This window comes from Polypterus senegalus, chromosome 2 (assembly GCF_016835505.1).
Source record: "Polypterus senegalus isolate Bchr_013 chromosome 2, ASM1683550v1, whole genome shotgun sequence".
In the NCBI taxonomy this organism is placed as follows: domain Eukaryota; kingdom Metazoa; phylum Chordata; class Cladistia; order Polypteriformes; family Polypteridae; genus Polypterus; species Polypterus senegalus.
In genome coordinates this window covers 22,663,456-22,677,596 of record NC_053155.1, presented here as the reverse complement: position 1 = coordinate 22,677,596, position 14,141 = coordinate 22,663,456, and the positions used below count along the sequence as shown (strand labels likewise).

Sequence of the window (14,141 nt, the reverse complement as noted above, 5' to 3'; positions counted from 1 at the left end):
TGAATCCCCTATGGGTTTGCCCTGCCTCCATAAAGAACTTTCTAGAAGCTGAACAAAAGACTAGGATCTCCTGGAAAGTTTACTGTCAATCCAGGCCTCTTGTCATCTCAAACCTAGCCCTTGGTCTGCTGGTAGTGACAATACTTTATGAACTTTATAAAGTTCTCTTTCTTTTCTCTCAAGGCTTCAAAATGTCAAAGAAATTAAAACCCCCACAGAGCTGACCCACCTCCTTAAAGAAACTTCTAGAAGCTAAAGAAATGACTGGGATGTCCTGGAAAGTTTACTATCAATCTAGGCCTCTTGTCATCTCAAACCTAGCCCTCAGTCTGCTGACAGTCACAATGTTTTATGAACTTTATAAAGTTTGCTTTCTTATCTGTCAAGGTTTCAAAACTTAGAAGCAGTTAAAACATGGCTCTTAGTGCAGTAAATATCCATCCATTATATCCTAACTACAGGGTCATGGGGGTCTGCTGGAGCCAACACAGGACACAAGGCAGGAACAAACCCTGGGCAGGGCACCAGCCCACCACAGGGCACACATCAAGGACAATTTAGAATCGCCAATGCACCTAACCGGCATGTCTTTGGACTGTGGGAGGAAACCCACGCAGACACGGAGAGAATATGCAAACTCCACGCAGGGAGGACCCAGCGCTACCCACTGCGCCACCGTGCCGCCCTGCAGTAAATATGTGATTTGTAATTTGAGATAATTGACTCCAATGTACAGTACTATAGACTGCACTAAAAGTTTGATGCTTTTGTAAAGTATTGTTTATAAACTCACTTATTTTCAAATAATTCTTAATCTAGTCCATTTATTTATTTATTTATTTTGCAGATTTCATTTCTGCTGAGTCCAGCCTGAAGCCCTCCCATCTGGTCACCGCACAAGTAGGTGGCTCTGCACTTCTGCAGTGTTCTGTATTCCTGTCTCCTCCAAGTGAGGGGTTTTGGCTGAAGCAATTGCATGGAAAAGCCCCCCAGTACATACTTAAGGCTCCTCCCAATTCAGAGAGGGCTACGTTTTATAATGACTTTAAAGATGGCCGCTATCTAATAGAGAAGACCAGAGATGTCTTTAACCTGGAAATTAAACGTCTCAAACCGATGGACATGGGCACATATTACTGTGGAAAAATCCGACATAATAACATCGAGTTTGGTCAAGGAATTGAACTGTGTGTTAATGGTAAGTTGAAATGCCTTACTTAATGTTGATAATGACTGTTTTGTGATCATTTGTTTATCCTGTAATGTGCCTTGTGCATGCTACTCATGGTATCGATTGATTGATCGATACTGCTCATTAAGAAACTAAAGTTTATCCGTTAATAGGCATGAGTTAAAAAAAACTCTTAGCTATTGTGCAAGGTGTACTGTATGTTGGATCTCATTAAAAGACAAGTCTGAATGGGACATCAGAAGACTTCTATTCTTTGTTTATTAAATTCTTTATTATTTTAATTTTTTAAGATTTATTGGTTTCAGCAAAGCATACAATTATTCACATACAGTATGTACATAGGTTGTATTTTATTTTAGTGTAGTGCCAAATGAGAAAGCTACTGCATTCTGTTAAGAAGGGGACTCAAAAAGGATAACAACATCAGCATTCATTTCTATAGCACATTTTCATACAATTAGCTCAAAGTGTCTTACAAGATGTCAAAGAAGTAGATATATGCAAAGAAAAACATTACAATTATAAAAGAATAATAATGCATAAATAGTATACACAAAATGAATAATGCACATTTACAAAAGGTAGATACTGTATGATAAGAGGTCCATGGTGTATACAGTTTTTAAATAAAGAATCGGGTCCTGGGACATGCAGGCTCCGATCTGGTGTGGGTGTGTGTGAGCGTGCGGTGCTCTGGGGTTGACTAGGGTGCAGATGCCAACGGATCAGTCAGATGCCTCATTCACAACTTGGAGGAAGCAGAATATCACACCTGCACCCAATCAGCCAGGATATAAGAGGAGCCAGCATGGCAAAAAGGGGGAACAAGAACAGAGGATTGACGGAAAGAAAAGAGAGGGACAAAAAAAAAAGAAAAAGAAGGCACATCCATGGCAGAGCGATGGACGCTGAGCAGGCTCCTGTCAATCATGGAGAATCCACTGAACAGGATCATCTCCAGACAGAGGAGCAGCTTCAGCGACAGACTGCTGTCACCATCCTGCTCCACTGACAGACTGAGGAGATCGTTTCTCCCCCACACTATGCGACTCTTCAATTCCACCCTATGGGTAAACATCAACATTATACAAAGTTATTGTCTGTTATACCTGCCTTGTTCTCACTCTTTAATTTAATATTGTTTATTTTTATCAGTATGCTGCTGCTGGAGTATGTGAATTTTCTCTTGGGATTAAAAAAGTATCTATCTATCTATCTATCTATCTATCTATCTATCTATCTATCTATCTATCTATCTATCTATCTATCTATCAAAGTTTAAAGGAAAGAAGCGGGAGAAGAGAAAGGCTGAAATGGGACCGAGTCGGTGCAGTTTGAGAGGGGAAGCAGGTGGATGGGAAAGTGAGCCCTAGGCGAGGAGCGTAGGGTCAGAGGCTCGAAAAGGGGGCAAAGTGGGCTGCTCCTGCTGAGCATTCTAGAGTTCTTACGAAAGCCCAACAGACTGACGTGTGGAAGGAGCAAAGCTTGGCCTGGCGTCCTCCGAACATCAACGGACTAGCAACAGGGGTCCAAGCTGGAATAAGGGTGGTCTGCACCTGCAGTTGGACATCTCCTCATGCTGAGGAATCTATAAAAGGATAAGCCGGGACTTCATCGAATTTTAGAAGGAAGCACCAAGGTTTGTGGTTTTGGGTGAAAATGTTCGCCCTTAATTTTAACCTAATTTTGTATGGATTATTTATGGGATATTTTGACTTCAGCGTTCACCTGATTTGATGGATTATTTACTGATGGAGAACTTCTTTTTGTGTTGCACCATTGAACACTGATGGTTTTTGTTAGGTTTTAATAAAAGCACTGGTCCACTTATACACCAACCCCTTGCTGCATGTATGTGTCCTCATTTGCCTGGCTTATCTCAGTCTATGACTATCGATGGTTTGAAGAGGCTCCTGAAAGCAGCAGGGAGTATGGAACTAACCTGGGCCATCACAATAGATTAGAAGAGGCATTAAATAGACAATTGTTTTTTAAGAGACTAAATGTGAGTCAAATGATAAGTTCAGCTGCCCAGAGCAGAAATAAAAAGTAAAAAAAAACAGAAAAAACAAAATGTACAGGGGTTCCAGGCCAAAAGGCCCATGCTAGGCATTGACGATCTGAAGTCATTTCCTTTCTTTTATTTTTAAGGTTTTTCCTTTTAAAATTCAACACAATGAGTATCATTGTAGGTTTAGGTATTCGCATTCATTTAAACATCATAGGTGTCTGAAGAGGACTTTGGTGGTGGCACAGAAGAACTAGAAAAGAAAACAGAGAAAAGCAAAGATTAAAATATGATTGCACATTCATTGAAGTGTATGATAATCATATGTATATCTAGTTTATTGTGGGTAGAACTAAATAGGATGCCCCTTTACGTTAAATCTTCCTCATTGCATTGGGCTTACTTTGTAATTGCTTGATCACTACGTGCACAACTACAGTTTAAGTAAGCATGTAACTATGTCCTTACTCCATAACGCGAGTAACAGGATAACTATTTACATGTGGTGGTGTGCTTCATCTATATCATTAGTGAGATTACACAGTAAAAATACAGTGTAGTTGTACAGATAATGACAGAGACATTCTTAGGTAAATATACTAAACTACCTGTGTAAGCCCAACTATTGAAATCATCAGAAAAAAAATTAAATGTGGAGATGTCAGTTAATTAAAACAAACTACTCTGGGCATCTCTCTCCTAGGAGGTTTCGCTTTGGCAACATTGCTTGCCTTGCTTGTGTATTAGTAGCAGGGAAAAAAGTAAAAGGGATACCGTTTTGCCGATGTGCTCTCCTCACGTCTGTATTAGCGGCTAAGCAAGTGGCTCTTTCTTTGGAAGTTTTGTTTTGCCGATGTGCTCGCCTCACTTGTGTTATTAGTGGCTAAGTGAGTTTTTTGTTTCCTCGAAGGTGGAGCCTTTACCCCCGACTCCACCTCTCACTTCCGGGCCGGAGAGACAGACACACACACTTCCACGTGTAGAAGTTTATATATAAGAGATATTTATAACCTAAAAAGTTGTTAAGAAATGTTTCATTTTAACAGTCAAAAATATTCATAATAATTTTTTTTTTAATTAGGTAGTATATCGAAGGAGTCTCTACCGATTTTTAAAGTTACAGAAGAAGAGCACATAGTCACCCTGAGCTGCATCATAAACCAGGACATTTATGGAGAAGAGTTCAGAGTACTTTGGTTTCATGAATCATTAGGGGAGTCATCGCAAAAAATCACAACCATCTCTGGAAATGGGACCATGAAACGTGACTGTGGATCTACAGAATGCATTGTCAAAAGCAGCCTCAACTACTTGGCTGCAGGAAAGTATTACTGTGGCGTAGTAATGTGTGGAAGAGTTTTTATCAGCAATGAAACTAACTGGAATTTCACAGGTAACTACAACAAAAAGTGCATTTTAAATGAGGTGATTTGGAGGAGATAATATTAATTGTGTGGTCATGGCAAGTTCTCTTTTCATTTCAATAATATTACCACACTTAATGAACATATAACTTGTCCATCGCACATCCACATGTCTATTCTAGCTATTAATCCATCCATTTTGTGAGCCTATTTATTCAGTTTTAGCTATTGGGGCTCAAGGCAAAAGGCCGGCATAAAGCTTGGGCAATCCCCTACACACTTAAATTTACTAAAACGGGCCAATCAATATACTCTGAGATGTGGAAAGAAACTGAAGTATCCACAGAAAACAAAGGCAATCATGGGAAATTGTGTAGACTGCACATTGACTTTTCCAAACTCTGTAGCTTTGAGGTAACAAATTACTTTAAAGTGTACATACGAACATAAGAAATGTGACAAATGAAAGGAGACCATTCAGTCCATCAAGTATCTAAGCTGTCTGGTTATTTCATCCAATTTGTTTGTCTATTAAGACATTGTTTACATATATTCTTGTGTATTTTGGAGGTTTGGTCTTAAGAGAATACACATTTAGACATTTATTTTACAGGAGAGTAGAGCCAACAGCAAAAAAAAAACATATTTACCACCATATAAATGTTTTTTTTTTTTTTTAATTAAGTCTTGTCATGTTTTAAACAAGTTTTACACAGATCATCTAAGCAAGAATTTTATTTTTTCCAAGAGTATAGACTGTCAATATCCAAATCCAGTATTAAATACTTGCTGTATATAGAACTAGCATAAATTCTATACAGTATTATGGCTGGCTTCCACTTCTTTTCGGAGATGTTAATTGAAAGGTTCTTTTCCCACCATTCCCTTGGATTGTTGAAGGGAACATTCTTTTAAATGTTTTTGTATATATTTAAGATACTGTCTTGAGTCTTCAAGACTGACATTTATTGCCTCTGGAATATAAATGGGTGAGAGGCATGGAAAATTGGATAGATTTCATTTAACAAAATTTCTATTTTTAAAATAGTGGAAAAATTGTGTTGCTGGAAAGCTAAATCTGAAATGTAATTGTTCATCAAATGCAAACATGTTACCAAGTTCTAATTGTCTCAATCCATAAGTTAAATACTGAGTAGGTGTGAAAATATTGAAACAGGTGATTATCATGTAGAGGAGCAACAGAACAGAGCTTCTCTGTCTTGAAGTGCATCCTGAAAATGATTTCATATTCTGAATGATTGGTAGATGACAAAATTATTGGTATATTACAAAAATTAGTATTTGCTGGGGCACAAAGCAGAGCACATAAAGAAGATGTAGTGCACGATTTAATTTGCATTGCTGACCAGACTGGTATAGATTCATTAATTTGTGCCAATTACCAGGGGCCTCATGTATAACGTCGTGTGTAGAACTCGCACTATAACATGACGTAAGCACAAAAGCCGAAATGTGCTTACGCACAGAAATATCTAGATGCAGGAATCTGTGCGTATTCCAACTTCCACGTTCTTCCGCTACATAAATCCCGATCAGCGTGAAAAGTAACACTCGTGCACGCGCTTTATGTAACGCGCCAACTCCTCCCAGAATTACGCCTCTTTGAATATGCAAATCAATATAAATCGCCCTTAAGCGCAGCCTTCTGTGAAAAGACAATGGGAAAAGCACGGGGGAAAATATAAGAATTTCAGAGAATACCAAGTGGAGGCAAAGGAAAAATATACTATTTGTTCAAATAAACCGTGGTATAATCAACAAAAGGAAGTTGATCGAGTGACATAGCGTGTTGGAGAAACTTGAAAGCTCACGTTCACAAAATCGCACAGTGCCAGAAATATCACATATCAAAGTCACAGTGAAAAGCCGAGTTGTAAGCCCACTGTCTGAGTGTCATATGAAAGCTTATTAAGGTACAGAGAAAAAAGGCACACAGTGAGGAAAAAGCACGAAATGTCAACTTCAATCTCGACATTTCAACTTTAATTACGTAGTTTATTTTGTCATTAAAGTAGAACATCATAAACTTCATCTTAAAATCGTTTAATTAACCAGTTTCTCAAATCACATGGTAATTAAAGTAGCACTTTAAATGCTTTGTTTTGTATTTGATCTTCTATGTGCTCTGTGTGTGTGAATCACTACTTGCTTCTTAAACCAGCTCTCTTCCTCCAACTGGACACAGAATCCATTACATTCGTGATGTTACAGCTCTCTGAATAACTAAAATACTGAGATGTATATGTGATATAATTTTTATGATGATAGGAGTTAAAACACGTTATTAAACATGGCTTTCACGGCGCAGTGGTTATGTGCGACCTTCGATGAAATAATTTATTGCAGCAGTACTCAGGGGCGGCTCTAGGCTTGTGGTGGCACTGGGCAGAGGAACGTCCGTTGCAGACACTGTATAGCCGCCTCGTGCTCATGACACAAGCATTTAACTTTTGCCGAAATTTGTCGCTGCGTTTTTAGCTGTGTTGTTATTTTCTCTTTCTCTTTTATATTCAATACATATTGGCGTAGCCGTCACTACAGTCCTTGCTTTTCTTTCCCCAAATACCCAATAACCACACAATCAGCTTTGTAATAGAAGTTAAGCCATCTGTAAGCTTAGAGCGCCGATTCTTCAAAACGTTTAAGGAACATTGAAATATCTTCGTAGTACATGTTTAATTATTCTATCCTTCACGACACTCCCAGTGAAGAATATAGATTATTTAAATGACGTTAAAGTTTTATCTGTATAATATTATAAACATATTTTGCTGCATTTCACCTTAAAAATGATATCGTCATCATATGTAAATACGCGTCCGAACAGTAAAGGCTTTGAAACGTTTTGTCGTGGCTGAGGCAGCGTGTGCTTGAAGCTGTATCCCGATAATTCTCTTTCCGATCAGCTGCTGCTGTGATTCACACTCAGATATAGTGATATAAATACTCCGAGTGGTGCAGTGAGAGTAATATGGAAAAAGATGATCCGCTGTAGCAACTCCTAACGGGAGGAGCTGAAAGAAGAAGAAGAAGAAGAAGGTGCAGTGAGAGTAACAACGCTAAAGCAGTTATGGTATTTGGAATACTATGGCTATTCCCTTGACCCTTATATTGTTACAAGCTAATTACAATCAGATGCGTTACACTAGTAAACGATATGCAGTTAGTTTCAGTGTATTTCCGTATAAAGCCGCGTCATGAAAATAAGGTGTAACCACACAGGAGCATTAGCATTGCTTTGACGCTGGGTGCCGCCAGTCTGCAAAACCGAGTGGAGAACTTGCGTACGACAAAGTACTGTGGAAAAGTGCATGGCTTTACGCCAAGTGTAGGTTTTATACATCGCGATTTGAACGTGGAAAAGTTCTTACGCAACATTTGTGTGCGTACACACCATTTATACATGAGGCCCCAGGTCTTTATACTTATATTGTATAACTGGCGCCCATTATTAAAATTGAAAGTTAGTCAGTGCCATGTTGCCTTCTGATTTAATTCTTTGTTGAGTCACCTTTTGAACAAATGAGCATTTCAAATTTCAGATAAATTAGTTTATAATTGAGTCTCGTTTCTTAAAGAATGGATGTATATAGGGATGCTCTGAATTAGAAATAGAAGCTTTGGAAGGATGTTCATCTTGACATTATTGATTCAACCTGCTAAGGTGAGATGGAGGGTAGACCATCAGTTAATATTGTATTTGATTTTTACCATACTCTTACCAATATTGTGTTTATATTTACTTGGAATGTTTATCCCTAGATATTTTAACTGTTTTGATAGGGAGCAAACAGATGTCCAATCTAGTATGATGGGGTAGAGAGTTTATTAGAAAAGGTACACTTTTACTCACATTTATTCTGAGTCTGAAATTCTGCTAATGCAGTGGTTCTCCAACTGTGGGGCAGGCCCTCCTAAGGGGCCGTGAAGTAACAAAAAGGGGGATGCGAAGATGTGAAAAAAAGAAAACAAGAATCACAAATATGAAAAATACATCTATTGAAACCAAAACAAATTAACTTAAACTACATTCTGATACTAGAAAAGTAAATATAGAGTTAGGTAAATGTCGATTAAAGTTAAGTAGGTATAAGAAAATATGCATCTATGATATATCACTAATTAAAAAAGAACAAATTGGTATTAGTGGGCTCCTTTCATAAAAAAGATTATGGGGGCGTGAATAAAACTGTTATGAAAACTCGGATCGCAAATACTTAAAGGTTGAGAAACACTGTGCTAATGTATAAAGGACTACAGTAATGGTAAATATGTTAGTGGAGGTACGGTGGCAACTAGACGACAGTCAACTCGACGAAAAGACACCTCGGTGGAGGAGAACTCGGCGAAAGACAATTCGGTGAAGAACCAACTTGGCAAAATAAAACTCGACGATATCCTTTACCAGTTAGATAATAGTTAGGTTCAAAGATATTCTTAAATTATATTTAAATGACAAAATGATTTAAAATGTTGAAAATAAATTCATATAATTGATGAACGATTTTATTCTGCACATGGAGCAAACTCTATTCTACATTATCTTCTGCAACCAAAATTGCTAATCCTTTATATAAATTGTATTGATTGCAATCGTATGATAACATTATTTAGAATACAAAAGGTGACCTGCGAGTATGGCTTAAGGAATATTTTTACTCTCAACGTATTAGGACTCTCATAAAGCAAGTGATTCTGTGGATTTTCCGGCGCCCTACGTTGTCATTTAAATATCATTAAAAAATCTCTTTGAACCCTAACTATTGCCTAACTTGTAAAGGATGTCGCCGAGTTCTCTTTTCGCCGAATTGTCTTTTCGCCAAATTGTCTTTTTGCCGAGTTATCTGCTGCCCAGTTGTCTGGTGCCCAGTTGTCTTTTTGCCCCTGAACAATTAGTGGATATGAAATATATATTGCCATATCAGGTGCATATAGTGATATTTCCTGTTTGAGTCATTTTCCCTTTTATCTCAGATGCACTTTGAAAATGAATAGTGAATGGCTCAATGGCTATTGAAAAAAATAATGGTGATAGAGGGCACTCTTGTAAAACCACATTCTAGTCTGAAGTAGTCTGAGTCTGTGCTACTAATATGAACTGATTCTTCTTGATTGGTATAAAGTAATTTTACCCCTGTAGATATACTTGAGGCAAATCTAAATGTGTACAATATAGTGAATAGATGGTCCCAATCGGCTCTATCAAAAGCTTTTTCTGCATACAAGGATAGTAAGATTTCAGGTGAGTTACATTTTATGGGTTAGCATATTACACCAAAGGTTTGAGGCTTAGTGTCTTAGTAAATACCTAAATTCTTAGTTTTAATTAGTCTGGTGATTCCAACAAATGACCCACTATGGCCTACTTCACGACCTACTGCAACACACTACCATTATAAGCAATAGCAACTCATATTCCCCTGGCAGCAGCCCACAACTCAAATGTAGGTCATAACTTAGTGGTTAAGAAACACTGGACTATTGCATTGGTATCTCACTTAAATTTTGATTCCTATATTTCTGGAATAGTCCTCACCTCCATGTAACCCTATAATGAAAGAAGCAGGTTTAGGAAGTGGATTAATGGAGCTTAAGGAGGGACAAGCAGCTAGGGCAAATTTCACATGGCACTGGATAAACCAGCCTTTTAATTTGTTTACCTAAAGGTAATGAGGTGTTCTTGATTTTGTCTTCAGCAGGCAATGACTTTTCTTCTGGGTTTGATCCAATTGTGCTTACTTTGGCCTTGAGTAACTTAGCCCTGCTCATTCTGCTTCTTGTTTTTGCGTTTAAGTCGATAAGAGGATGCCATCGATATGCAGGTGAGTTGTGAACATGTAGCAGCATTAGATATTTGTAATATATTCAGTAGAAAGCTCATATTTTGTGGGTTGTTCTATAAAGTTTTATGTTATTTTCTGAACCTATTTCTGATCCCCACTGAGGAAAATACTGTCGTGGTAGCGGTGGGGCATGAAAAGGCAAATAAACAATTATACTGAGCTAATTCAACATAACAAGTCAGCCTAACATGCATGCCTTTGTGAAAACAGTATACAATAGAGACTGACAGCATGGAAAACATGCAAACTCCAGGAAGATGGAGATGAAATCTACAACTCAGCAGACAAAATCATAACTCAGTGTAACACCTAACCTTAAAAAAAACTTTAAATATATTAAATAAGTTAACCTGTTTGAAAGGAAGTTGTTGTAAAATGTTGCATTGGTTTACCATTTCCTATAATTTTTGGATATACTAGTTTCTTAATATTTGTTTTTAACTTCCCTACAAGATCTGAGTACATGTTGTACATGGTTTTTTGTTCTTCAAGGAATAAGAGTTTTAGGTCTATTTATTATGACATATTTAGGAGTTGAATTTTGATAATGTCCTATCATGATGCATTTTTGCGTCCATTTTGTAACAATTGTATCAACTGTTGCTATGTTCCTTCCTATACACATGGGAGTACGATGTCAGGAAACAGAGTCTCAAACATGTCAAAAATAGGTACATGAATCCAAAATTCTCTAGAAAGGAGGCCGGCTCAGAACAGGCTCACTCGGTTTAGCTTTGTCCCAACTACAACTGTGGACTTCAACCTGGGTAGGCCCAAAGTGGAAAAAATTGACTTGATAGTTCAAAATATATTTAATGGTTTAAAAATGCCTCACAAGATGAAGAAACTGAGAAAAAAAAATCTGTCTTCTGATTAAAAGGCAACAATATATTTTTTTTTTATAAATGGCAAAAATATTTATTTATAAATAAAGAAGTAACAAACAATGGTCAAAAGATCAATGCACAAATCCAGAAAACAAAATCCAATGACAAAAGCAAAATGATTTGGCAAAAGTAAAGCAATGGCAATACTCACGCATACACACACACACGTGCACAGTTGCATTCACACGCTCGCACGCACACACACACACACAAAAGCCAGAAAATTCCTTCAGTGAAAATGCTACCTCAGCTCCTGTGTCTCTGGCTTAAATAAAGAGAGGGTTTAGCAGTGGTGACATCAGAGTGGTACCACCCCCTTGGGAAGCCACTCACAAAACACATGGAACATATGCAAACTTAAAGTGACAGTACACAGTCAGTCAGTCATTTTCTAACCCACTATATTATAACACAGGGTCACGGAGGTCTGCTGGAGCCAATCCCAGCCAGCACAGGATGCAAGGCAGGAATAAACCTGGGCAGGGCGCCAGCCCACTGCAGGGCATGCACACACACCAAACACACACTAGGGACAATTTAGGATCACCAACGCACCTAACCTGCATGTCTTTGGACTGTGGGAGGAAATCCACACAGACACGGGGAGAACATGCAAACTCCACGCAGGGAGCACCCGGGAAGCAAACCCAGGTCTCCTAACTGTGAGGCAGCAGTGCCACCACTGTGCCACCGTGCCGCCTGACAGTACACAATTAACAGATAAAAAACAAAATCAGCAGAAATAACAGAAGAATAATAAGTCGAAACTAATGAAAACAACAAAACATAAAATATACAAGAATTCAGACTCTAACATAACATACATGACATATGAGTTCATCCAGGGAGGTGGTATAAAGATTGGAATGTTCATTTCTGGAGCATATGTTATTAGTATTCCTGTGTTGGTATGTGTTGCTTTATTTTTAGAATTTTCTATACTTGATTACAAAGTATTTTTTTTTTATTTGGTGTACAAGACTTAGATTTTTGGTTTACATTCTAAAATTAATGACTGGTTGGCTGTCGTTTCGGGTTATAACTCTGGCCCATTTTGTCGACCACGTTTCATCTCCTTATTCTGTACATTTTAATTTCTTAATGCCTTGCTTTTAGTCAGTACAACTAGAAACACACCAGAATTAGAGTAAGTCACCCAAATTCAAAGTGTTTAGAATCAATGTAATGATTCACTTCATGAGCTAAAAGCAGTGACAGATCTGTTATGAAACTAATAAAACTTAAGAGCCCCTAATCCTGGAGGGAACCCAGAAGCAACTTTAATTCACATTGCTTAAAAATTTGAATGTTTATTGTAAGAGAATATTTTTAAATAATAACAAAGTGTAATTCAGTACATCAATTTTAATCAAAATCTGAGACATAATGGTTACAAAAAAATAATTGTGGTGATTTGTCATGGAAAAACCCCATTATATAAGATAACAGTGGTTAGCCAGACCTTGGTGCTGGTTGTGAAGGGACCCCTTAACAGTTCAAGCTTCAGGGCCTCAGAAATGCAGGTAGAAGTACATAATGAACAAGAATAGTTGTGTCTAATGTTTGAAATATTAAATTGTGTGCTTCAGTTTAAATGTTTAAATTCTCAATATTCTCGATTGTGATAGAAATTTATAACTTTTTCACCCTCTGATAGAGGTCCATAGAGGGACAGATTCCTAGTAAAGGATCAAAAATCAAAAACAACGTCAAATTATTAATCACTGATCTTGAAATAGTCTAAAACTATACTCCATGTGCTTATGTCTGAAATTTGTCATTTTCAACCTTCTAGATGTGGCTCTTCAATGGCTAGGACCACCAGTAAAGAGTCCAATATCAAAACACAGGGAGTTTGGACTGGTAAATATCATATTTGTGGTCAGCAACCTCAATTAGAATGAAAAAGACATTCAACAGGCAAATATTATTATAAGTTTTGCGAAAAGGAGTAACTTTGGCACCTCGTGTAGGGTGTAATTCCCTGGTCTAAAAATGACGGTTGTTCTGATCTAGAGGACTAAAATCAAGATGATTCCAATGGTATATCATATGTGGGGTTTTTCTTATACTACTGATTTCAATGTGTTCCATCAGTAAGCTTTAACTTTTAGCTTTTAAGCTAAAAGTGTTCCAAGATAGAGCCTTCTGTAGTGGGTGGAGGGAATTCTTCATGATGGCATCCAGTTTTGCCACCATCCTGTTCTCCACAACTGCTTCCATTGTGTCCAGGAGTTGCCCTGTGATGGAGCAGGCTGCTCTGATAGTTTGTTCAGGCATTGTGCTTCTTTTGAGCTCAGGTTGCTTCCCCAGGAGAACACAGCATAGACCACCACACTGGCTACTATGGACTGGTAGAAGATTTCCAGCAGTTTGCTACACACATCAAAAGACCTGAGTCTTCTTAGCAAGTCCAGTCTGCACTGGATCTTCTTGTACACCATCAGATCCTATTAGACCAGTCCAGTTTATTGCTTATGAGGACACCAGGTACTTGTAGCTTTACATCACTTCCACATCCTCCTGCTGTACATTGACTTATCTCAGAGGCTCCTTGGCATAATGAAAGTTCTCCTCCAACTCTTTTGTCTTTGTTGTTGTTGAATTGTAGGTTGCTGTCCCTGCACCACAAGACAAAGTCCTCCATAACTTTCCTGTATTCTCTCATCTCCGTTATTCATGCAGCCTATGATGGAAGAGTCATCTGAAAATTTCTGTAAATGGCAGGTGCTGGTATTTTGCTGCAAGTCTGATGCTTAGAGGGGTACACAGGAAGGGTGACAGATCAGTTCCTTAAGATGTTCCAATATTACATACTGTACCACC

At 38.0% G+C, this 14,141-nt stretch overlaps 1 protein-coding gene across 2 annotated transcripts in view; it reads left to right on the top strand.

Annotated features, from left to right (window-relative positions):
- The window catches only part of LOC120524193 (immunoglobulin kappa light chain-like), a 30,213-nt gene that overhangs the window by 11,525 nt on the left and 4,547 nt on the right, over positions 1–14,141 (top strand). The window contains exons 2-4 of one of the 2 annotated variants that reach the window (XM_039746071.1): positions 848–1,198; positions 4,282–4,593; positions 10,282–10,407. In XM_039746071.1, the coding sequence (XP_039602005.1) occupies positions 848–1,198; positions 4,282–4,593; positions 10,282–10,407 (789 nt within the window). The remainder of the gene's footprint in view (positions 1–847; positions 1,199–4,281; positions 4,594–10,281; positions 10,408–14,141) is intronic. The other variant, XM_039746072.1, reaches the window with a different exon arrangement.